Source organism: Acipenser ruthenus, chromosome 21 (genome assembly GCF_902713425.1).
Source record: "Acipenser ruthenus chromosome 21, fAciRut3.2 maternal haplotype, whole genome shotgun sequence".
NCBI lineage: Eukaryota > Metazoa > Chordata > Actinopteri > Acipenseriformes > Acipenseridae > Acipenser > Acipenser ruthenus.
Genome location: NC_081209.1, coordinates 1,979,968 through 2,003,524, shown reverse-complemented (window position 1 = coordinate 2,003,524; position 23,557 = coordinate 1,979,968). Strand labels below are relative to the sequence as shown.

General features: G+C 44.2%; 3 protein-coding genes across 4 annotated transcripts; 1 reads left to right on the top strand and 2 right to left on the bottom strand.

Moving 5' to 3' along the window:
* Positions 1–49: 49 nt before the first annotated feature.
* LOC117428513 (uncharacterized) lies at positions 50–4,223 on the bottom strand. Its single transcript, XM_034047609.3, has 7 exons — positions 4,083–4,223; positions 3,420–3,646; positions 2,738–2,861; positions 2,310–2,515; positions 2,106–2,182; positions 1,616–1,741; positions 50–1,374 (listed from the first exon to the last, which is right to left on the bottom strand). Exons 2-7 carry the CDS (start codon positions 3,639–3,641, stop codon positions 1,164–1,166), a joined length of 966 nt encoding a protein of 321 aa, XP_033903500.3. The 5' UTR covers positions 3,642–3,646; positions 4,083–4,223; the 3' UTR covers positions 50–1,163.
* Positions 4,224–4,297: 74 nt separating this feature from the next.
* On the top strand, positions 4,298–8,896 carry LOC117428263 (zinc finger protein 226-like). Its single transcript, XM_058994217.1, has 2 exons — positions 4,298–4,355; positions 5,189–8,896. The coding sequence occupies exon 2, from the start codon at positions 5,198–5,200 to the stop codon at positions 6,302–6,304; it is 1,107 nt and encodes a 368-aa protein (XP_058850200.1). The 5' UTR covers positions 4,298–4,355; positions 5,189–5,197; the 3' UTR covers positions 6,305–8,896.
* On the bottom strand, positions 8,569–23,286 carry LOC117962961 (scavenger receptor class B member 1-like). 2 transcript variants are annotated; one of them, XM_034925637.2, is made up of 12 exons: positions 22,841–23,286; positions 19,611–19,771; positions 18,113–18,254; positions 17,534–17,737; positions 17,042–17,137; positions 16,297–16,412; positions 15,688–15,854; positions 15,240–15,358; positions 13,004–13,077; positions 12,465–12,516; positions 11,995–12,141; positions 8,569–9,194 (listed from the first exon to the last, which is right to left on the bottom strand). In XM_034925637.2, exons 1-12 carry the CDS (start codon positions 22,958–22,960, stop codon positions 9,126–9,128), a joined length of 1,467 nt encoding a protein of 488 aa, XP_034781528.1. In that variant the 5' UTR covers positions 22,961–23,286; the 3' UTR covers positions 8,569–9,125. The 2 variants fall into 2 exon arrangements, with proteins under 2 accessions (XP_034781528.1, XP_058850199.1); XM_058994216.1 differs by lacking the exon at positions 8,569–9,194 and adding an exon at positions 10,176–10,318 and having other exon boundaries at positions 22,841–22,970.
* Positions 23,287–23,557: the final 271 nt, after the last annotated feature.

The following is a 23,557-nucleotide window of genomic DNA, read 5'->3' as shown; positions in this document are numbered from 1 at the left end:
TAAACCTGAAATGGGCGACCGTATGTTGTTCTGAAATTGCTAACCTTTCCTTGCTTCATAAAGAAAGATCAGTACATGCAGATTGTAAAAACAAGTTGCATTTTAATACAAAGAAACTTTTCATTAATACATTTGGTATAGACAAAGAATGAGAATATAGAGTCATAGTGAATTGAATTGTAATGCATACAGTATTGTACGATATGTATCGTACTGTAGCTGCAGAGAAGCCTGCAGGCTCAGATCTCGACTGTCTGCACTGAAGGCTGTGAGGAAACAGAACTCCACTCCGCATTCTTGGGAACTGTCATATTGTTATGATTTTAGATTCAGTTCAGTGCTTCCTCGTTATCTCACTTTCTCACTTTAGTGAAATATTGAAAACATGCATTTGTGAAGATCCCTCAGACAGGAGAATGTAGGACTTTTACAATTTACTGTCAACATGGCTGAATAAGCTGAATGATTGAAATGCTGAGCATTGTGCAAGGTACCGAGACGATTTCATTTACCTAATGTTGAATGATTGTCTTTTTGTATCATTACACAGTGTTGAACCGCTTGTGTTTATTGATCAGATCTTCATTTTAATCATCTCTCCTGCGGCTCAGTCTACTGTGAAATGAGGCAGCCTGGCTCTAGATTCTGAGCCTTCGGTTAACAGCTGAAAGCACACAATCATAAAGGACACATCAATGGCACAGCAGCAGATTCTTCACACATGCTTAATGATATACAGTCACACCTTTCAAACAACTCCCTTAGAATACTTGGTTTGAAAAGCATGCTTTTTGGTACAGTATCTGGTGATAAAACAGGTGCTTTGGTAAAAATTCATTCATCATTGCATAAAACACTCCCAAAATCTTTTGGGAACTGTAAAAAGTTACAAGAGAGTTGTGATCAAACTCTTTAAAGAACAGTGAAAAAGACAACAGTGCACTGAGTAATAGTGCGAAGTTTAACAGGCAAAACGTCTGCCTGCTGGACTTGGGGGTGAAAGTAAGTTTTACCTTATCAAACAATCAGTGATTGAGTGCAATTGAAGTTACTGAGAAGAAACTGCTTTAGCACAGGATCAGAAAGAATATGGATTGACTGAAGTAATAAAGCATCTGTTAAAACAAGGTTTAAGATGCAGACAGAAACTCCCCGGGGGCTCGTCACGGAGTCCCGTGGGGCGTGGCGAACCCCGAGCTGTCTGCGTCGCTGTCGCTGCGCTCTGGAGAGTCGAGTGAAGACGTTCCCGGCGGACTCAGAGCGTTGCGGAACTTGGTGATCAGCGCGGTGTTGAACGCGGAGGCTGGGGAACTCTCCTCTCCGCTCTTCGGCTGGCTCTTTCTGGGGGTATTCAATGGAGTGCCTCCTGGGGATCTGGAAAAGTAAAACACTATCGCTTTAAGAAAGGCGCAGAAGTCTTGCAGCACTGAAATGTGATCTTGAGGATATACTGTGCGTCTCTTTTATTATACTGCAGAACCAGTTAGAAGACTTCACTGGTCCTGGCTCCCACTTGCCCTATAATGCCATTCCACAAGCGCTTTCATTATCTCCTCACTATGACTGCCGCCTATAGCGTTCGAGAGGGGAGAGCGCTGTAACTGGTAAACTGTACCTCACAATCCCGGTGGCACGGAGTCTCTTCAGGGGGATGCTGGCCAGCAGCTCGTACTGGATGTTGTGGTGTGGATTGGAAGAACTCTCGGGTTCAGATTCTGAGAGAGCCGTCAGGTCCACTGAGCTGTTTCAGAACAGGACAGACACACAGGCCAGTTTTTAAAAGAGCTATATTAGAATTCATTATTAACAACGGGCATAGTGGATTATAAAGGAACCCTGTGTGGAATGTTCAACATAATCAGCTCTGTTTGATCTAATTGAAGAGATAGCTGAAATTTTTAATTTCTGAAAAACCGGTGCCATTTGTTTAATATTAATAATCATTTTAAAAGTAGTCACTGCAACTGTTAAACTAAAATGTCAGCATCTCCAAAACATACTTTTATCTGAGTAAATTTATATAGTGTTAGGACAGATTACAATACACTGAAGCAGACTTAACAGAGGAATATCTTTGCAAACACACTAGCTTTTAATCCACTTACCTGCTGCAACGTCGGTTCAGTCTCGAGAGTCCATAACTGTTCAACAGATCAGGGGTTGCAACCATCTGAAACTGGCTCTGAAAGCAAGAACAGGAAAACTGCTCAGAAAGAAAACTCTTCTCCGCCACCGCCTTCCGTTCCCTCTTTTGATCGTTCCCGGCACACACAATCGCGCCATCGTTCCTACACGTTTCTTAGCCTCACCTTCCTGTGATTGGTCCTGTCCTTCAGCGGAGTCTGTGCTTCAGGCAGCGCAGTGCTGGGGGGTAGAGGTGGAGGAGGGGGCGGGGCTGAGGGGGGAGGCCCCACGCAGAGGGGCGGGGCTTGCTCGTCTCCATCACATTCATCTGGGGTTTTCTGTCTCCTTTCAGCCAAACGCTTTGAGGTTCTCTTCGCTGCACATTTCGCTTCTACAAGACAAGAAGATCCAGACAGGGATCATGTTTTATTCCTACTAAAACAGGATCTGAAGTGAATATAAAGTTGGGGCCACATCTACACAACAGACTTGTATAGATGTGGCCATAGCAGCAGTAGAGCAGGGTTCTACTTTCAAGAGATTCATTTCTTCCGTTACTCAGGTTCAGACTGAGCCCCCAGACTAACGCGGGTCTCTAACCTTGCCGCGGTACCTTGAGCGTAGGCCTGCACCTTCTTCATCTCCTCCTTGAGATGCCCCACCCTTTGTCTCAGCTCAGCAGCCCCCACAGCGTTGCAGCGGTTCATCTGGCCCTCCACTGCGGTGAAGAACTTTGCCTGCACAGCGAGTTCAAGGAAGAAATGAAATCTTTTAGGGAAACAAACACACACACACACACCCGCACACACAGACACACACCTGCACACAGACCCGCACGCACGCACTCACACACACACACGCACACAACCTAACCACTGTGAGCAACATTTTTTTCATGTGTCTGGATAAAGTGCCAAGATATTCCTTTACAAGATCTATGCACAAAGCTTATTTAAGGACTGGAAGTATGTTTTGATTACATAAAGTTTCATGAAATCTCAACTTTAATTAATTACTCAAAACAGACTTGTTTTCTGTTAAGGATAGCTCTACAGACTCTTTGAACAGGAGACTACATCAGGGATGAAAATAAGACTTCTATTGCATAGCACTTCCACCCAGTCCAGGTTTTACTACAAGCTTGATTAGCCCCAGTCTATAGGTAACAAGCTCTGGTTATAAACTCATGGTAAAACCAGGAATGGATCAAACTGCTGTGCAATGGGAGTCTTACTTGCATCCCTGCTGTTTAAAGCTCTGATAGAAGAGAATCCTAACAGCACGAGATCCAATACCTTTAAACAGGAGCCGACGCTGGCCTTCTCGAGCTCGCCCTGTTTCCTCTTCCGGATCACCCGCTCGTACAGCTCGGGGTTCTGGTCCATGGTGCGAAACAGGTCCAGCAGGGCCCGCTCGGTGTAGGACAGGGCTTGCTCCTCAAACTCGTCCTGCGAAAGCAGCTGGCAAAACGTCTTGATCATGGGGCACTCTCGGTCAAACTCTTCCATCGTTTCCATCGAGACTGGGGAGAAAAAACAACAAACATCACGACAGACACGCTTTTGTATAAAATATGATTTGATCTGTGCAAATAACTATATATTATATACCGCCAATGTTTGGATTCAAACACAGGCTCCCTTGAGAAAGATATGTACAACATATCGAAACGTTGGGCAGCTGGCTCTTTGAGCTAAAATATATATATATATATATATATACACAGACACACACATCAGTTGATGAAATCCAGAGAGAAACTATATTTTCACCATCTGTTAATAAAGTATTCTTTTAAACCGTGTTCAGTAAATGTTATTTCAGCCAGTACCATACAGACAGTATTTTGTTTACATAACATTTTCTCAACCGATATAACATCCGTTTGGTATTCGCGCACAGTGTTACAAAAACACCAACTCAAGAAAAAAAGATCGGAAGCTGCAAACTCTACTTACGGTACTGTACAGGGAAAGTTTTCTTTGAAATGTAAAGCGTCAACAGCAGCACGGTGAGGGTGGAATTTAATTAAAACAAACAATACGAATCAATTCAACAACTTGAGAATTCAGGCGCTCCTCGAAAAATCAAATTTAAACCGGAAATACTCGAGCTCCAATCAGAAAGCAGCCACGTCGACACGTGATCACGCCGCTTTGCTAATCACGTGACACAGGAGGCGGGCGAGATCAGAAGTTTGCGAAACGAGAACTCGGAAGTCGTTTGCTAGGGTACGGTATTGTTTTGAAAAAAAAATCACAATACTATTAAATATTCTTCAATGTGTTGTATTTCTGTGTCTTTATTTACAAGTTAATAGTTTCTGAATCAGACCGGCAGAGTGCCGCGGAGGACTCTGGGAGTTGTAGTTCGTGTGTTTTGGGTTAAAGTTTAGGTTTTTTTTTTTTAAAAGGCACATGGCTGCTTAAACACTGGGCGCGGGTAAGTCATGCATTTACTTCTGTTAAACGTGCTGTGTAATCCCGTTGCATCGATATAAACGCGTGCTTGTTTTGTTTTAGAGGAAAAGCATTGTTTGTTTAGAGTGAACTTTTAAAGTTAGGTAAACAGTGGAGGATTAATTTTCACTCCCATTCCTCTTCAGTTGGGCATTGTTATAACAAAACAAAGCAGTACGTGCTCAGCCCTGGCTCATAACGATTAAACGACGTTCCGCATTCGTAAGTGGGCTGCCGTGCCCGCCCGGCGGTGTAGAATATTGCTTAGATCGTGCAGATAAGGGTGTTTGTGAAAGTACGCCCCTAGGCAGGGTAGTGGGGGTTGTGTTGTGTCCTTTTTTGTTTGTTTTTTGTGTGAACTTGTTTTCTGTTTTTTACTTGTTTCTGTTTCGTTTCCTCCTAACTTCCCCTTTTCCTCAAATTCTCCAGCAGCATTCAGTAAACACGAGAACGGGGCAAAAAAACACATTTTGAAATATATTTATACACCAATAGACCGGGATCTAGGAGTCCCGTGAGGTTCCACCGTGGTTTCTGACGACATATGTTAACATACGCGCGATCAGATAAGCACGGAAAGGGTTCATTGTTTTTATTGTTTGCAGCCTGTGAACATGTCGACCGTCGCCACTCGCAACAGCAGCTTGCAGAGCAGGGCCGGCGGGGTCCCCAGCAGCCAGAGGAAGCCCTACAAGTGCTCCAAATGCGAGCGTGCCTTCAATACCCCGGCCAAGCTGGAGCGGCACGGCCGGAGGGCCCACGCAGGGGAGCGCAGGCACAGCTGCTCGGGCTGCCAGCAGAGCTTCGCGGACCCGGCCGAGCTCTCCACACACCAGCGACACGCCCACGGGATCCACAGACCACACAAGTGCCCGCTGTGCGCCAAGACCTTCGCCCTGCTCTCCAGCCTGCGGGTGCACAAGAGGACCCACGTGGGCGGGCAGAGCTTCCTCCCTGGCTCCAGCCTCCAGCCGCAACAGAGTAAGATCCCCAGAGGCAGGGATTACAAGTGCCTCACCTGCGGCAAGGACTTCTCCAAGCCCTACCATCTCCGGAGGCACCAGGAGGTGCACCTGACCGCCTTGACCCACAAGTGCCCGGACTGCGGGAAGTGTTTCAGGGCCAAGACTCACCTGTACCTCCACCGGCTCGTGCACGGCACAAAGCACAAGTGTGACCGGTGCAACAAGGTCTTCGTCCACAAGGCGGGGCTTCAGGGTCACCTGCAGAGGTTCCACAGCCGCCCAGGGGGTGAGGAGGAGGTAGGAGGAGGAGGAGGAGAACAAGCACAACCACTTCCACCAGAGCCCCTTAACCGGTGCAGCCAGTGCCCGAAGCGCTTCCGATCGGCCGCCCGGCTCGCGATACACCGGCGCCGCTTCCACGCCCGCCAAGAGGAGAAGGAGGAGGAGGCGGCGACTCCAGAGAGCAAGGCGTTGGCCTGCACGCTCTGCGACAGGGTTTTCAGGCACTCCTCCACCCTCTCGCACCACAAGAGCAGGCACCTCCGTCAGGAGCTGCGGTGTAGCGTATGCACCCACGACCTCGCCAACAGCGGCTCCCTGCAGCTCCGGGTCCGCCTGCACCACACCGGCGGGAAGAGGCCTTACCACTGCCTGGTCTGCAGCAGGACCTTCTGCGCCATGCTGACCTTCCTGAGGCACTGCGAGAAGCACCAGCAGCAGGACAAGGAAGGGCAAGGAGCCAGGAGCGCCATGTAGCTCGTCTCGCCTGCTGTGAGGGAATGCTGCTGCATCGCCTGGGATTTTATTTGAGCCAGTGTTATCGTATTGTATATTTGAACAGTGTGTAAGAAGATAAACTTACAGGAAGCTCAAAAAAAAAAAAAAAGACGACTCCAGATGCGCAGCAATTTTTGAGCAACTTTTACTAAGAGTTTCATTAACCAAAGTCTACCAACAAAAGCCAAGGAGTACATTTTTTGTAATACTTTTAACTACTGGTTTTAGACTCCTTTTTTGAATACTGTATGGACAAATGGAAGATTCTATTTTGTTTATTTGATCGTAAAAAAAAAAAAACACTTTTGTTTGGGCATAACTACTTAAACAACATCACCTACCAAAGCAAACCAGAACACAAATGCATGTGGCAGAAAAAAATAAATAAAGCAGATTTGTACATCTGAAAATAACCCCCTTAGTATACATTGAGGAAGGGTGATGGCGTGCACGGCTATGCGACCACAAAACTACACCTGCAGACGTTTAGCAGAGTCATTACTGTGCCCTGTGTTGATCATGCTTTTCCACTGTTAACCCGCCTTCACTGCCTGTTTCTACACTGTAGATTTAATGTGTGTGCCCGTGTCTGTGTTCAGTGCTCTGAAAGGGGACCAGCCCCTGTGTTGAAGCATTGCACCAGCAATCACTGGGGTCTGTATTAAATCAAGTTAATGGCGCTGCTATACTTTATAGTAGCTATGGCACCGCCGTTATTTTGATTTAATCCAGGCCCCAGTCTTAACTCAAAAGAAGCAGACAGCAATATAGACGTCAGGGACAGCTACTCACAAAGACACATTGAGTTTCATTGAGTTGTTTTAATTGTGATTTTTTAATTCTGAGAAAGTTTACAAAAAACGGTACTTTATTATTTATTTCTTAGCAGTACTTTAAAAACCACCCAAGACCTTGTAGAATTACAAAAACACTTCCCCACTCTCAAGCCCCTGTGAAAGACGATGGCAGAACAGTGTCTCCTGTGCAACAAAGCAGTTTTAGTATTACTTCATTTTAAACCCTAGGATCCACATTTCTGTTGTTAACTGTAGCATGGCTAAAAAAAAACGACGGACTCAAAATGTTTGTCTCGGATCCGCATGATATTGATATATCAAAAGGGGCTGCGTATCACTTTTGAATCCCCTGATCAAACACATGTGCATAAACATAGTGACATAAAAAAAAAAAAAAAACATTTTATTGTACCCCAACACACAAAAAAGAATCTGTCAACTAGAGTTGTTGTTCTTTTTGGTTTGTACTGCAGTTTTCTGCTGCAGCCACACATTATGGACATAGAAAAGTGTAAAGAAATGTGCATCAAAGACATCACTCGCAGAGAGCCTGACCGGACAAGTGGAGGCACTTTAAACTGCAGCTGCAGCCAAAACCTTTATATATATATATATATGAGAACATTATTTAGATGTTTTATTTAACATCATGTAATCAAAGACACTACACATTATATCACAAAAGTCTACCGGAAGCCATAACAGTTGTACAGCTTTTCATGTTAGATTTCAAAATGTCACCTTTTTTTTGTCAGTTTTTCAGAAAACTACAAAGCGGCGTGTAATTCAATATGTTAACGTAACATTATTCAGCAGGTTTCATTCGACTTTATGAAGCAAAATGAATGAATTCTATAGGGTGATGCAAAACATTTGGGCCAGAGCTGTATGTTCATCAGACCACAAGCTTGCATGGTTATAGACCAGCGGTAAAGTTGACTTTTTCCAGTACTGGCAACATACCCTCGTAATAACACAAATAAAACCTTAGAAATGAGTTTAACACCCACCTCGCACATCAGGTTTGCACGCATGGAGTGTCGCTACGTCTTGAGAGAACTAACCAATGCTTCTGATACAGTTCAGGTCTGTTTGAAGCAGCAGAAGTTTGTCTTTACACAGCTTGCAGTGCCTCGTTACAGAACTTGATTACAGCGAGTAGCTTTGTGAGTCAGGAAGCAAACCTCCTTTTAAAATACCAATCCCAATTAATTCTACTTTTAATTAAGATGCATACCATTATATTATAACTAAGGTATGTTGTTATATGGTTAAAACCATTATTTAAACTTTCAAAGCATACCATACCAACAAGAAAATATTTTGTAGTTCCTAATAAATAATAATAATAATAACCCATTTCTGTTCTATTAGTGTAAAGATTAGAAGTACAAACCTAGGACTGTGAGTGCAGCTGTGCAAAGTATGCTGCTATCAGGGAAACAACGTTTTATTGCCTGAGAAAGGGGCAATAGAACTGAGCTCACCTCGTCTGGTGCAAGCAGGACATTTCTGACACACAGAGATAAGCCAGCAATTCGCTTTGCATGCAAGGATACTGTATAAAGAGCAGGCATTCGAGAAGTAATGAAGATCGTCCGTGAACACACACCAGCGCCGTGTCCTCTGCTTTCTTCCACAAGCTGGTAACGAATTATTGCTTCATTTCTGTGAATCACTAGTGACCTCATTATTGTGTATAATGATCATGATAAAGCTGTAAAAATGTGATTGTTGATTATTGGAATCAATAAAGGAAACGTGTTGAATTCTGCTTGAATCCATGTTGTGTGCGCTCCTTCACACACAGATACACACATCCTTTAGTCTCCTGTAACCCTAAACACAGAGTGGACTGGAGCGTTACTGCAGGACTGCTGAAGCAGTTTGAGGTGAGTCCAGAGAACGTGTGTGCGTGTGCGTGCGTGCGTGAGATCCTTCAGCCCAGACAGCAGCAGGGGCGCTTGCTATTTCCAGGCGGATTGTAGGTTAGCATTGATAGGTTAGTTCAATAGAGGAGTCCTCTCTGCAGTAGAAGTGGTTTCGTCTCGGTCAGTTTTCCAGGGATGTTTCTGAATAAGGAAAGAACACGTCGTTTAGTTTTTCATTTCCAAAGTCCAAGCTGAGAAACACACCCAGTGGCTGCTCCGTGTGAACAGATCTGTGGGTATCCAGGTATTATTCTGCTGGTTGCTGCTGGCATGTTCTTGGTCTGCTCCCAGTCTTTGTACTGGAGAGACTGATGGTGCTGAAGCGCCCTCTACTGGGGGACACTTTATTTTTCTGTTAAAAGTGGCTTTTAGCAGAAATACATGTAAGCTTAGACATGATTTCTTTCACTGTGGTTTTGATTTTGAAACAACTGCGTTCAGTGGATGTTTCTATGCTATGGTTTTGTTTTTCATCTATACAGCTTACCATGAAATGTAATCCATCACCCACTGATACAGGATTTAAACAAATCGACTGCAGCTTCTCTGGGGACAGTAAGACCGGTGGGGCATTTCACAAGCTGCCAGCAACCAACAAAGAAGAACTTGCTTCCAAAATCACAAAAGGGGGTCCCTGGACTAGATGAAGGGTGTGCATGTGGCACGGTGGCAGGGGTATTGAACATGGCTTTCATTATTCATGGAGATCTAGAGAAGATCCCAAATCAAGATTAAGATCAACTGAAACTCGTTTGCAATGTTATTGTTGTCGTATATACTTACTCGTTTACATAGTGCAATAAAACAAGAAAAACAGCATGCATTCTACAGGTTTATGAAATTACAATGAATGCAGCGTTCTTTACTTCATATATATATATATATATTACATACATACAATTAACACATGAACTCAGTGAATTGGAATTCAAATGGAATTTATTCCTTATTGCAACCCCCACAATGCAGTGTGAAAGGTAATACGTCTATAGTGAGACATCTGTAAAAGTCATTTGCAGCAGGTATTTCCTGTTTTACAGTGTGTGTATCGATGTGTGTGTAATTCATTATTGTTACTATTATTTTTTTTAAAAGAACAAAAAATAAAAGTAAAAAATAATACCTTTTGCAAACCTGCTACCCACCTAGAGATGGGCTTCCTGTATCACTTTCCTGTGCTCTTTCTTCACACTAGTTTTCTTAGATTTGACCTGTTTGAGCTCGTTTGCACCTGTGCTGTTTATATGACTATTATAGGGTTTGTCCTAAAAGATAATCACTCTTGTTTAATAGGGTGAGGTTAAAGGCAGTTCATATCACAGGACATTGATTTACATTATTATTATTAGTAGTAGTATTACTATTAGTATTATTATTATTATTTTGATGTATTTGATCTTTTTCTGATTATTTAACAGATAATAATTCCATTCTAATTATTAGTTGGGGATGGGGAGGGGGGCGGGTTGGATGGTTGGTTTGTTTGTGCAATGCTGGCAGACGTTTACCATTGCTAGAATTACCAGACTAGGTATTTACAGCACACTTAGGGCAGACATTTTTAAACATTTATAAGCAGGACGGGGGGGATTCGTTATTTATTTATTTATTTCAACATGCATCACAACAGATCAGGCTTATTATTGCGTGGTTTTTTTCCCATGAGAATATGCCATTTTCATTTAAACATCACACACATTTTATTCAGCTTTGAAAGATTACTTGTCAGGAAACAGCTTAGATTGAAATCACAGCAAATTCATTGCACATGATCTTAATCCTGAAAATATGATCATGATAATCTCCTGATTTACACAGCATGCACACTGAAGCACTTCTGGAATTGTTTAAGGCTCATGCAAGAATTCTTTCAGACAAAAAGAAGTTTCAGTTTCTTGAAGGGTTAATCATCTGTAAATGTGTGTAAAACACTGAAGCTAAATACAACGCTAACAGCCACTGCTTCACTTTCCCAGACACCTCGCTGTGTTTAACAGACAGGGAATTCATCAACACGACTTGCATGGAATCAGTTTTACTCTAATTAAAAAAGCCAGTAACTGACACCTGTCCTTTACAACGTTCAGTATCAAAAGCACATTCATGACTCAGGTTATCAAACTCAGACATCTACTGAACTGGAATGTATTCTATTATTTAGATTCTCTGACTATGACATAGGTTCATAGGCATTTAGTTATATACAGTGTATATATATATTGTTATTAGAAAGAAATGGAGAAGTTATTAAAGGGATCAGTTATCGCAAGGGCAAAACAGGCAAGGTGTTGGGGGGCCTACTTAGTTCTAGAGAAAGAGATCTTGGGTAAAAGAACAGCTGTTTTAATGCTGGGGGCCGATCTTAAGAGGAATTAATGAGAGTTCTAGTATTTTAGTGCAGTCTAGTTTCATTGTGAATAAACTGAATGCTATTCTATCAAAAGCACAGGGATCAGACATCAGGGGTCTTTAATGGGTATCTATGGAGAAACCCAACAAATAGAAACTTTAATAAAATAGCCATAATGAATAATCCCAAATAACCAGGACATATATATATATATATATATATATATATATATATATATATTGAATGGAAGGAAGCGGCAGGGGAAAGGGCGAAGGGCGACACGGGACACAAGGAGGAGGAAACGGGAGAGCAGGAGTATTAGGAAAGGATACCATATAGACCGACGATCCCAACCTTTATTATGAGGGGTGGTTAGGGTCACTTTCAATGCGTTTTTAAAGATGATCTGTGACGGGACAGTACCCTTGATCTCAATCGGGCAGCATCTTGGCTGGCGTTGGAAAGAGTACAGCAGTGTCTGTAAAGGGTTTGGACTGAGTTCATTTGGGGCACTGCCCGGCCCGTGAGGACCCAGCGGTCTCTCACGCATGTCTGCTCTGGTGCCCTGAGCCACACACTCGCTTGTCCTACCTTGTTACATATCCCCAGGAACACGGCAGCGACGAGCATCAGCCCTCCCAGTGCGATGAAGACGTACTGCATGTAGTCCAGGACAGAGGGAAGCAGCACCAGGTTGTTATAGAACGTGTCCAGGATGGGTCCGTCGATGTACCCGCTCTGCAGAGGGAGGAGAGGAGTGACACGTCTCTCATTCTGTTATCTCGATTCACAGCAAACTGTGCCTTCCAAATTACAACAAAAAAAACCTCCTCGCATTGAGACTCCCCCACTGCGACAGCCCACAGCCACAAGCACATTACATCAAGTCTGCATAACTGTTAATACAGCCCTGCCTCCTACCTCTGAACTCTCTTATGTGAAGATACGAAGCTCTGGAACTTGAAATACTGTAGGCACCATCATTAATAAAAGAAGACCCAACGCTTGAGGTTCACATCTCTGTGTCCCAATCCCTATCAGTGGATCTGCACGATACATACCTCCGCAAACCAGATCATAGGCATGACCACCGGACTGATCCTTCCAGTCTCCCTAGAGAGAGAAACGCGGGACACAGGGGTCAACTTGGGTAATTAGCTTCTCCTTTAAGAAGCTGTCTGTGACTGGACTCGCTTTCCCCTGGTCCCACAAACACATGAACAAAGAGACGCGTCATTTACTGATTCATTGATTTATTAATTCATTGATATACTGATTCATTGATTTATTAATTCATTGATTTATTGATTCATTTCAGATTGACGGAGATCCAGGGTCTCTACTCTAGAATTGTTTCATTTCAATTGCAGAACACTCATTAGACTTATGAACTTGATAGTTTTTTCTGTAATTAACACGTGCTGTATTCCATGCATTTGGACTGATTCACAGCCGCTGACACAGCAGAATAAAGAGGAAACTCTCCTTGTAAGAGGTGCCCTTGTTAATGCATGCACAGCACTGTAGCATCTGAAAGCACCTGTATAATCACACGCATTCTGTGGCTGACACAGACAGTGAAGAGAAATGATTCACTTACGATATGCCAGATACTTGTTTGATGTACAGACTCAGCTGCAGTCTGATGGAGCAGTTCATTGGAATACCAGTTTTCTGCAAAATACGAAGAGGCTGCTTAGTGAACGGTAACCTGTAGCAGAGATCAATCACTCTGAGAGAGTAAAGGACAGCTGTGATGTTCTACACCAGTGCTGGAAACATCAGCCCATTACTGGGAGTTCAGTAAACCCTCTTACCTCTTCTTCACAATTGCTCTGTATGGCTCTGCACAGCATCAGGGTCAATAACTGTTTATCAATTCCAATTACATTTCCAATTCCCATTCTCTTTTAAAATGAGCTTCTCACAGTGGCAACACGTCACTTACACTGAAGTCACTGTTTGCTAGTCAATGAAATCGGCTCCCAATCAAAGCAGTTAAACAAGCACAAAAATGATCTCTAACATATACATTGCAATTGCTGTGAAGGGCTTGGGATTGAGAATGGATTTTAAAAAGGAATTGGAATTGAAAATCCCCTTCACTCTGGCTCCGAGTTGTGACGCTGCAATGCAGAGTTTGATTCGTGTTTTTCCTGCAGCTGGACTTCAGCGAAACGACATCCATGTTTGGGACTGCTTTGTCCTGTCGTTGATGCCCCTGCAGACGATGTGTGCTGCACAAGACTAGAGAAGCAAACACACTGACTGTGCCTTAGCCCCGCCAGGACTGCAACGTGAATCTGTTCTGGCATTCATCCTCCACTTGAGGGCAGTCACGTCATTATTATGCTGGTCCTCTGAAAGCATCATTTTAAACCAACAGGTTACATCGAAACTTCTTACCTTATTGCAAATAGTCTAGCTAACCAAAACATGTACACGTTGTTTTTTTAAGGATACCAATAGACAGTATTAGATCTCCAAGCCATCTCCTGATGTGTCCTCTATCCCTTTAAATACAGTATATGACACGTCCCACACACGGTACTAGTCTGGTGCTGACTGCAAGAATTTACAGCAGTCTTAATTGTTTTAATGACACGGTTTACATAACCTGATCTTCCTGATAACAAAATGTTACCTCTGTTTTTCTTCAGCCTTTTAAAGGAAAAACACTTTCCAGTCTTCAATCCCCCAGCATGCAAGTCTAAAAATATCTAAATCGCTCAAATCTGTGCAAGCAGGCATTGTAAAAGCAATTTGGGCGATTAGATGACATTTAAGTAATAAATCAATTTAGATACAGGTTGCAAAACTGTATTTGTATGGCAATACTAAAGATGTCTGATAGCAGGAATAACAAGTGCACCCATAAAACTACAATCACGCTCTGGGATCCTTTTGCTTTGGTGCAGATCACTACCAGGGTCCAGAAGTTTAACTGCACCGGCCCAGCAATTATATAAAGAGCATTCAGTGTGCTCGTTACTAATGATAAACCCTGCAACAAAACTGCAAGCCTGGTTTTGAATTATGATGCTGATTTCACTGAAGGTATTGAATTCCAGCTGCTTAATCAAGCTACTTACTTAAATCACGTAGTTTCTGAGAACTAAATAATTATTCTTATTTTTAACATAAGAAAACTTTGGAGTGCAATAAAGATTAATTTACAGCCTTGAAGTATGAACCCAAACTGAAGGTTATGGAAAACTCCATGAACATCGACTGATTTCAATATTGAAAAATAGAAAAATGTTTGAACACTACTGTTCGAATCCAGCATCCTCTATTACCCACGTCCCAGATCAAACACTCCATGATCCCTCACCCTCTCTGAGCCAGGTATTTGTGCCAATGCGCAGAGATCAGACACTTACAGGCCGTTTCTGTAGCTGCAGCGTCCCTTAACTGACTCATCTGCATTTGTGGATCTCGAGCTGTTAACCTCACCTCACCTCACCGACAGAGGACACAATCCGCACGGGCAGTGCATCACACAACACCGCCCGTTCCAGTGAGAACAACATGCTACCTCTGTCTGTCTTCAGGCTTTTCAATCTCCCAGCATGCAAGCCTCAGAAAGGGAAACTGTCAACATTTTGCTCTGTGAAACTGAATGTTTAAAAAAACCTGTGCAAGCAAGCAGGAGTCGGAAAAGCAACTTGAGCACTTGTCTGAGCGGCTTCTATAACTCTACGAGGATCGCTTGTCAAGGTTCTGCTGGTAACAGGCTATGGTACAGAAGGCTGCCTTGCTAATGCCATTAGTGATCACAAACAGCCCCTGCCAGGGCAGGCCCCACAGCGAGAGGGTATGGGGGAGTCACTCACCGGGTGGATATCGATGAACAGCCCATGCTCCTCCTCATTGGGGTGCAAGCCATCCACCGTCTGCAGCAGCACGGGGTCCGCGTTGTAGAAATGAGGGTGGGAGATAAAAACAGGGGAGTCTGGGAACAAAGAGACGAGACACTTCAAAACCTTCAGCTTCCAGGCCTAACACAGCGAGAACGGCTTCTCATTCCCAGGGGTGAGCAGTGGAAGACAGATAGGGGGATTCAGGGCCAGTTCAAGCAGGTTAAAAGGACAGTGTGAACTTCTAAATCAATGTTAAACAAATATTGGTTCTGCAGTGTTCCTGTGAAAGTTTATCAGTATAACACAACCTTGCAGTCCTGTAGTGTCAGTGATGGTGGATGAAGCTGAACACAGCTCCCTCTGTGAACACTGGGGTTGAGCGGAGAGAGAGAGAGAGAGAGAGAGAGAGAGAGAGACTTACTGAACCTGCAGCTGCTGACGTTCTGGATGCCAGACTCTCTACAGGGGCAGAAGCCCTCGTTGGGGGGGTACACCGACCCGTTAGCAAACATGGTCTTTGGAGCCACGAAGTGGTATGTGGGGATGCCCAGCATCTCCCCGGATCTCTCGTACACCAGCTCCATCGATCTGAAGAAACACATGAAACGATGAAGGACATGCATGAGATTCTCCGACAAACGCTCTGGCTTGAGAGGAGGAGATTCAAAACGTATGAAATAACAGTACAGGCAGCAGTTCAGCAGTAGCAGAGCCCTGATTATGGCGCATTCCCTCTGTGCAGGAGCTGGCCTTGTCAGCTAGCAGACAGTCACACCCTGTAATCAGGGCTCTGCTGCTAAACGAATGCAACTGCTCCAGACACAATACTCCTCCACGGCCTGGAGCAATTCATACAAGCTAGACAACAGAGGGGACAAAGAGAGCCAAACTCAGAAGCAACACTTGAGTGTTTATGCTCACTTGAGTGTTGCTTTCTTAATTGCATCAACTTGGTGCACTTCAGTAAGCACTAACACTGGCTGGTTGCCTCTGAACGTGGCAGAACGTGTTCTAAATCCTTGTGCTGTACCTGCAGGCGTCCGGGCTGTAGAAAGGCAGAGTGGTTTCTGGGGTCATGAAAGGAGGCCACATCTGTCCTGCAGTCCCATTGATCTTGTTGCACTGCTCTGAATTCCAGTAATTTACCTGCAGAACACAAACTAAATAATCCAGCAGCCTCACAGTTCCTTTTGAGTGATCCGACTCGAGGGTAGATCACTGTATCCAGAGCGCTGGGCGTGTTTCTTAATAAGAAGCAGTACAAACGGAGAAGCGGTGCTGAGGTCGAGACGGAACTTGTGTAATAGGCAGGTTAAGTCACATGACTCCCATCTCCCACACAACTGTCTCGTTCAGTCAGCCAGTCCTCTTGATGCAATGGAAAGAGCACTAGGAACGTCTTCTATTACCAACTGCTTCTTTAAGAAGGCTGAAAATGCTGACAAAACTGACAGGCACAGGGCATCGACTACGAGTGTGGACAGGAACACAAGCGAAGCCACTGACACACATGCGCGCGCACACACACACACGCACGCACACGCACACACACACACACACACATACACACACACACGTAAAGCATGCTGAGAAAGCCACTTTGTGGAAATCCTTGTAGAAATGAGATCAACGCATTGCCTGTTCTATGTGTTAGTAGAAGTTCAGTATACAGACACAATGTGAATTTGTATACTAACTCTTGTTTCAGTGGCGTTCTGGTACCTTCACATTTAGGGTCACATGTCTGCCGCCCCACATACAGCCCCTTGCCTTACCTTTTTTAACCCGTTCCATGAATCCACCATGTGAACCTTCCTGATGTTGTCCACGCCTGTATGCACTGTGAAGAGTCCGGTGTTGGAGTTGTTGAACTGTAAAGAGGAGAGTTCATCAGAAGCTGTGGGTTGCTTGTTTTTAAGGTGCGGAATCAATCTCTGGCTGGTAAATAGCAAATACATGGTACAGCATGAGCCATCCAAATATACAACACTAGGGGGAGAATCTGTGAAATAATCCTCTGAAATCCTTTCAGAGTGCCATTGCCATGATCTGCCATTGATATACCACCTCTTCATAGCAATTCAAACTCATTCGTGTTAATGATAGAGAAACAAGCAGCTGAGTGCTGCGGACTGGGTGAATGCGGCTTCTTTAACACATCCACAGCTCTCTGTGCCCTCCATGACGACGCAGCAATTTTCAGTTGAATCAGAAAGCTGATCAGAGGTGGCGACGTCACAGAAACGCAAACGAGCAACCGTACTCACGTCAGCGAACAGCCCGAACTTGCCCTTGAAGGGGATCATGCCTGGGAAGAAGTTGTTGAGAAAGTCGACCAGGGGGTCTTCGTACCCCCACATCAGCTCCCCCACGCTCCGCCTCAGGAAGGGCTTCTCGTTGAACGTTTTGAAAGCCGCGCTCAAGACCAGCTTCATCGCGTAGGGCAGGTCCTCCATCATCACAGCAGCTCCCTGGAGCGTCGAAGAGAAAAACGAGACATGAGTCCCGCTGGTCTCGGGGGACCCCACCAGGGACTACTGACTACTGCCAAGGATTTGGACGGACAAGGGGGTGGGAGGTTGAGGCTCGTCGATAGGGGAGCAGGGAGGCAGGGGAAGAGGAGCTGGGAGTCACTGTGTTTAAACTATGCTGGCACGGTATGTGTCCCTTCCTCACCCACTAGTGATTCCACGTATCTGCAGCCAGAGCCTCCTGATTGGCCCATACAGAGTCAACACCTTGTGAAGCATCATCAGCCCATGCAGTCTTGGCTACAGACCTGTGTTCTGAGTTACTAATGGCACTGTGTGTCTATGTGGGAGAGATCTGTAATGCAACAAACTCACCAACACCAGCATGTTGGGGATGACAACGATGTCGGTCTCGTCCCCTATGGACATGTTCCTGAAGAAGTGATACTGCCGGTACTCTCTGTACGACACGGTGTTGTTGTCGTGGAATGTTATGTTGTCTTTCTGACGGAATTCCCTGTGTTGTGAGAAAAACACACACAACAGAACAGAGTGTGCATTGAACCAAGGGTACTGCCGACAGCAGGGTGAAACAGTGAATTTCTTCTGGAAATACAATGCAATAAAAGACACACACACACACACACACACACACAGAGCTATTTCACTGGCAACCTCAAAAACACAAACCTCACCTGGATAAGACACTGCATAACTTCTTAGAGCCCTTTAGAGCATTTTACAGCGCTGTGGGATGCACCTGGATTTCATTACCCCTTTTTTTAGGGAGAACCACAGATAGATGGCGGAAGTAATCCAGGGCGACACCCCAGTGCTGTAAAATGCTCTAAAATCTAGCTGTGGCTTACAGGTTACTCAAATCAACCCATTTCAAGTTTTTGCTCAACTTGGCGATGGTTTGTCCGTTTGCTAAGCAGCGTGATGCAAGGGCTTGAATTTGGGGGAATACCAGTCAAGTGACATGGGTGAGGTTTTGAAATTGCACGAGACATTTATTTAAAGAGTAAGTGAACAAATACATTGGGAACAAACAGGAAAGCACATGATGGCACGGGTGTTATCTGTGTGAAATGCATTGCAGCTCGGAGACAGAGAGGCATTCAAGAGGGGTTTTTGGGAGGGGGGGCATATTATTGTTTGAAAGCTGGCCACTGGATTGGGTACTTCGCTTTGCTAAGGTATATTATAATCACAAACAACGAGAGCTATTCATTTAAAAGGACTGTCCTGTGTAGTGTCTGCTAAATAATAATAATAATAATAATAATAACAACAACACAGCAGGGATTGCATTTGGGATTTTTCAGTATTCGCTATGAACTCCAATTTTATAGCCTACGAAAATTGTCAGTTAAACGGGCAACAGTGTTGTGTGTTGTTTTCTGTGCTGCTCAGACTGGTGGATATGAAAGTATACAACTGGCTCATAAAATAAGACATTTATTTATTTATTTATTTATTTTTATTTAAAGCAGATTTACTTCCTAAGAGCAATGTTCCCAGGATTTCACAGCATACAGAAGTAGAGACAGAAGGTGCCCCCTTCACTTCACGCAGCATCACTTGAATGTAACAGCAAGCTGCACTTCCCTGACAGCAGGGCTAGAATCTCACTCAATTAAGAAGAGCACTGAAATGACCATTAACCTGGAGCGAAATGTTTAATAATCCTTCCAAACCATAAAAAAAACCCTGGATTGTTTTGCTGTAAGATTAGTACAGCGATATGTATTGACGTAAGTGACAGCCAGCGCGAGACCATTTCAACACTCACAGCCTTGTCTCATTCCAGATGGACTCGCAGAGCAGTTGCATCACAAAGTGTCTCTCTTGACACTTACCTGGATCTTACCTGTACACATAGGGACCCCTCTGTCTCACCACAGGCTTTTCCCCCTGAAGAATCTCGTTGGAATTGAGGACCTCAAAGAAGTAGACAGACATGAAGAAAGGCACAGGCACGTCTTTCCACATGGTGTAAGGCATGCCGCTGTGGGGGTTTATCTGCACATTCTGAGAAGGAGACAGGAGCCGGTTAAAGCTGAGGGAACACAGGGACGCTTTTTCAGGAACCTGGTTCCAGGAGAAGACATACAGAAGTCTGGTCAGCAGTTTTCCAACCAAAATCGCTTACCAGCCAAAAATTACCCTCGTTTTATGGCCCACACTGAAAGAGTTTTTGAAACTGTTTTTACATCTTGTTTGTACAGAGCTTTGTAACGATGTTGGAATGAAAGGATCTGTGTAAAACCAATGCTGTGGTCACTGTAGTCGTACAGGAGAGCACTGCACTGTCCCAGCCTTCAGCACAGCCCTGCCCTGCCCTGCCCGGTGTGTGTCTTCATTTACAATGAGACACCACGTGATCATGTGATCAGCCAGGCAGACATGCTTACAAGCAGTATTTCTCACAGTTTGCTGACACAGCACAGTATTAAGTTCACAAAACTCAAATGGCATTTTAAAAAAACACCGAAAACAAAACTACCTAAACAGAGAAACAGCAGTCGGTTCCTAAATGTGCTTGTAATATATTCTGTAATTATTTATTAATAATGATTTGTGTATAATTATATATCTATATATATATATATATATCTATATATAATGCTCCACATTGGCTCCAGTTGGACTCTTAGGTAACTCAGTGTATTTCTTTATGGCTGAATTGTGTCTGTGTTTGAAGCCAGGGATGGTGTAATACCACGTCTGCAAAGCCAGCAGGACAGCTAGCAGTGCCAGCAGTTGTGAAACACAGCCAGGACAACCTGACCTAACTGAGCAAACGGCACGCCTGTTCACTGTGTTCAAAAAACAAAAGACAACTGAAGACATTTTTGTATGCGTTTCCCCTTACCTTGTGATGAGTTCAGGAGCTGCTCTTTAGTTTTGAGCTCCCATAGGAGACATATGCAACACCGCAGACTGGATCAGCCAAAGTCTACTGCATAGGGGCGTATTGCCAGCCAAACAAAAGGAAGCAGATCACTGCTCTGGCTCTTAAAGACATTTTGAATGACCTAGCCTGTGTTACATATAGCTCTGGCAGGTGACCAGCCTGTGTTACATATAGCGCTGGCAGGTGACCAGCCTGTGTTACATATAGCTCTGGCAGGTGACCTAGCCTGTGTTACATATAGCTCTGGCAGGTGACCAGCCTGTGTTACATATAGCTCTGGCAGGTGACCAGCCTGTGTTACATATAGCTCTGGCAGGTGACCAGCCTGTGTTACATATAGCTCTGGCAGGTGACCAGCCTGTGTTACATATAGCTCTGGCAGGTGACCAGCCTGTGTTACATATAGCTCTGGCAGGTGACCAGCCTGTGTTACATATAGCTCTGGCAGGTGACCTAGCCTGTGTTACATATAGCTCTGGCAGGTGACCTAGCCTGTGTTACATATAGCTCTGGCAGATGACCAGCCTGTGTTACATATAGGTATGTGGACCAGCAGCGTGGAACACTGATACAACCAATACAGGTCTGTTAGCACTTTCACAGGGAATTCCCAGACATACCCAGACAGACAACCAGGAATGCTTGCGATGGCACTATGGCAAATCCGGATTTCACTGCAGTGCCATTCAGGTCAGAGTTAAAAGGAGCTTCATACTGACAGCGTTTATAATACTGGAGTCTGAAACCCTGAATGAACAAGTACCCTCTTTATCAGAACCAGCACAATGCTCTAACTTACAGGCTCTTTACTGAACACAGCGAGAAGGCTGCCTGATTCTTTTCTGATACAATAATAAATGAAACGTGGGCATGCTCAGGGTGCAGAATAAGATGCACTGAAGAAATGAAACGTGGGCATGCTCAGGGTGCAGAATAAGATGCACTGAAGAAATTAAACGTGGGCATGCTCAGGGTGCAGAATAAGATGCACTCAAGAAATTAAACATGGGCATGCTCAGGGTGCAGAATAAGATGCACTGAAGAAATGAAACGTGGGCATGCTCAGGGCGCAGAATAAGATGCACTGAAGAAATGAAACGGGGGCATGCTCAGGGTGCAGAATAAGATGCACTGAAGAAATGAAACATGGGCATGCTCAGGGTGCAGAATAAGATGCACTGAAGAAATGAAACGTGGGCATGCTCAGGGTGCAGAATAAGATGCACTGAAGAAATGAAACGTGGGCATGCTCAGGGTGCAGAATAAGATGCACTGAAGAAATGAAACATGGGCATGCTCAGGGTGCAGAATAAGATGCACTGAAGAAATGAAACGTGGGCATGCTCAGGGCGCAGAATAAGATGCACTGAAGAAATGAAACGTGGGCATGCTCAGGGCGCAGAATAAGATGCACTGAAGAAATGAAACGTGGGCATGCTCAGGGCGCAGAATAAGATGCACTGAAGAAATGAAACGTGGGCATGCTCAGGGCGCAGAATAAGATGCACTGAAGAAATGAAACATGGGCATGCTCAGGGGGCAGAATAAGATGCACTGAAGAAATGAAATGTGGGCATGCTCAGGGTGCAGAATAAGATGCACTGAAGAAATGAAACGGGGGCATGCTCAGGGCGCAGAATAAGATGCACTGAAGAAATGAGCTGTGGTCTAGTACTGTGACCTGTAGCTCAGGGCAGAAGACAAACATTAGTTTTTTTTTGCTTCATTGGAGTTTAGAGAGAGATCAGAGTATGTTAAGAATGTGTTTTGTGCAGAGAAATCAGCTGCCTTCGTGCCAGTATAAACCCCACTGGCACTAACGTCTGCCTTTTATAATATATATTTTAATATATTATAGGCCAAACGACATATTCTTATAACATGTTTAACACATATTCAAATGATATAGCTGTCTGGATTATTATTATTTATTTCTTAGCAGACGCCCTTATCTAGGGCGACTTACAATTGTTACAAGATATCACATTATTTTTTACACATTACAAGCCCTTATAAAGGTTTAACAGTGTATATATGCAGTGTTCCCATGCTTTTACCATGCTTTACTGTGAATTTACCATAGACTACCCTGGTTTGACAACATATTTTGTTTATAAATTATTATGATGAGTATTTTCTTTTTTTTTTTTTTAAAGAAAAAAAAAATAAAACTTTCACTGTACCTTTACGATTTGCTGGTCTACAATGAGTGGAACGACGAACACCAGCACAGTGCCAAAGACAGCCGTCATCAGCCCTGCCACCCCTAGACCTGCAGCCAGCTTCGACCTTGATATTGACATTTTCACTACGTGCTACAATGAATGCTCCCAAAAAACCAAACCCCTTTGCCGAACAAGTTACTCTGTTACTGTTTCCTGCAGCAGTACCGGCTCCTGCACTTTGTCTAGTTTACTGTGCTTCTGCAGCCGCTGTACCGTCAAGAGGAATGCAACGTAAAAATCACGACACTGCAAAAACCCCAAACAGAAAACAGAGGAACTCGTCAACCCGAACCAGCTGCTGACGATAACGCAGACACTGAACTGCGAATCTGCACGGACAGCAGCTCCCACACACTTACTCCGCGGTAACAGAACAATGCTGCGCGGCTCACACGACATGTTTTTGAGCTGTTGTTAAACTCCGCCCCGCCCGCAAAATGAGGCGCTCTGGGAAATGTAGTTTGTAGTGACGCGGAGATTTTGTCAGCCAGGCAGAATATTTGTGTCTTTGTTCTCAATTTTCTTTTTTTTCTTTATTGTGCATTAAACGGGTAGCTGTTAATAATTGTTTACAGCGTTTTAATAGCAATCAGAGACCACGTGATAAACACGTGTGCAGCTGTATGTACTAAGCGTTTGTTTCAGTGTAAGTTGGTACAGTACCACTGTTTCATC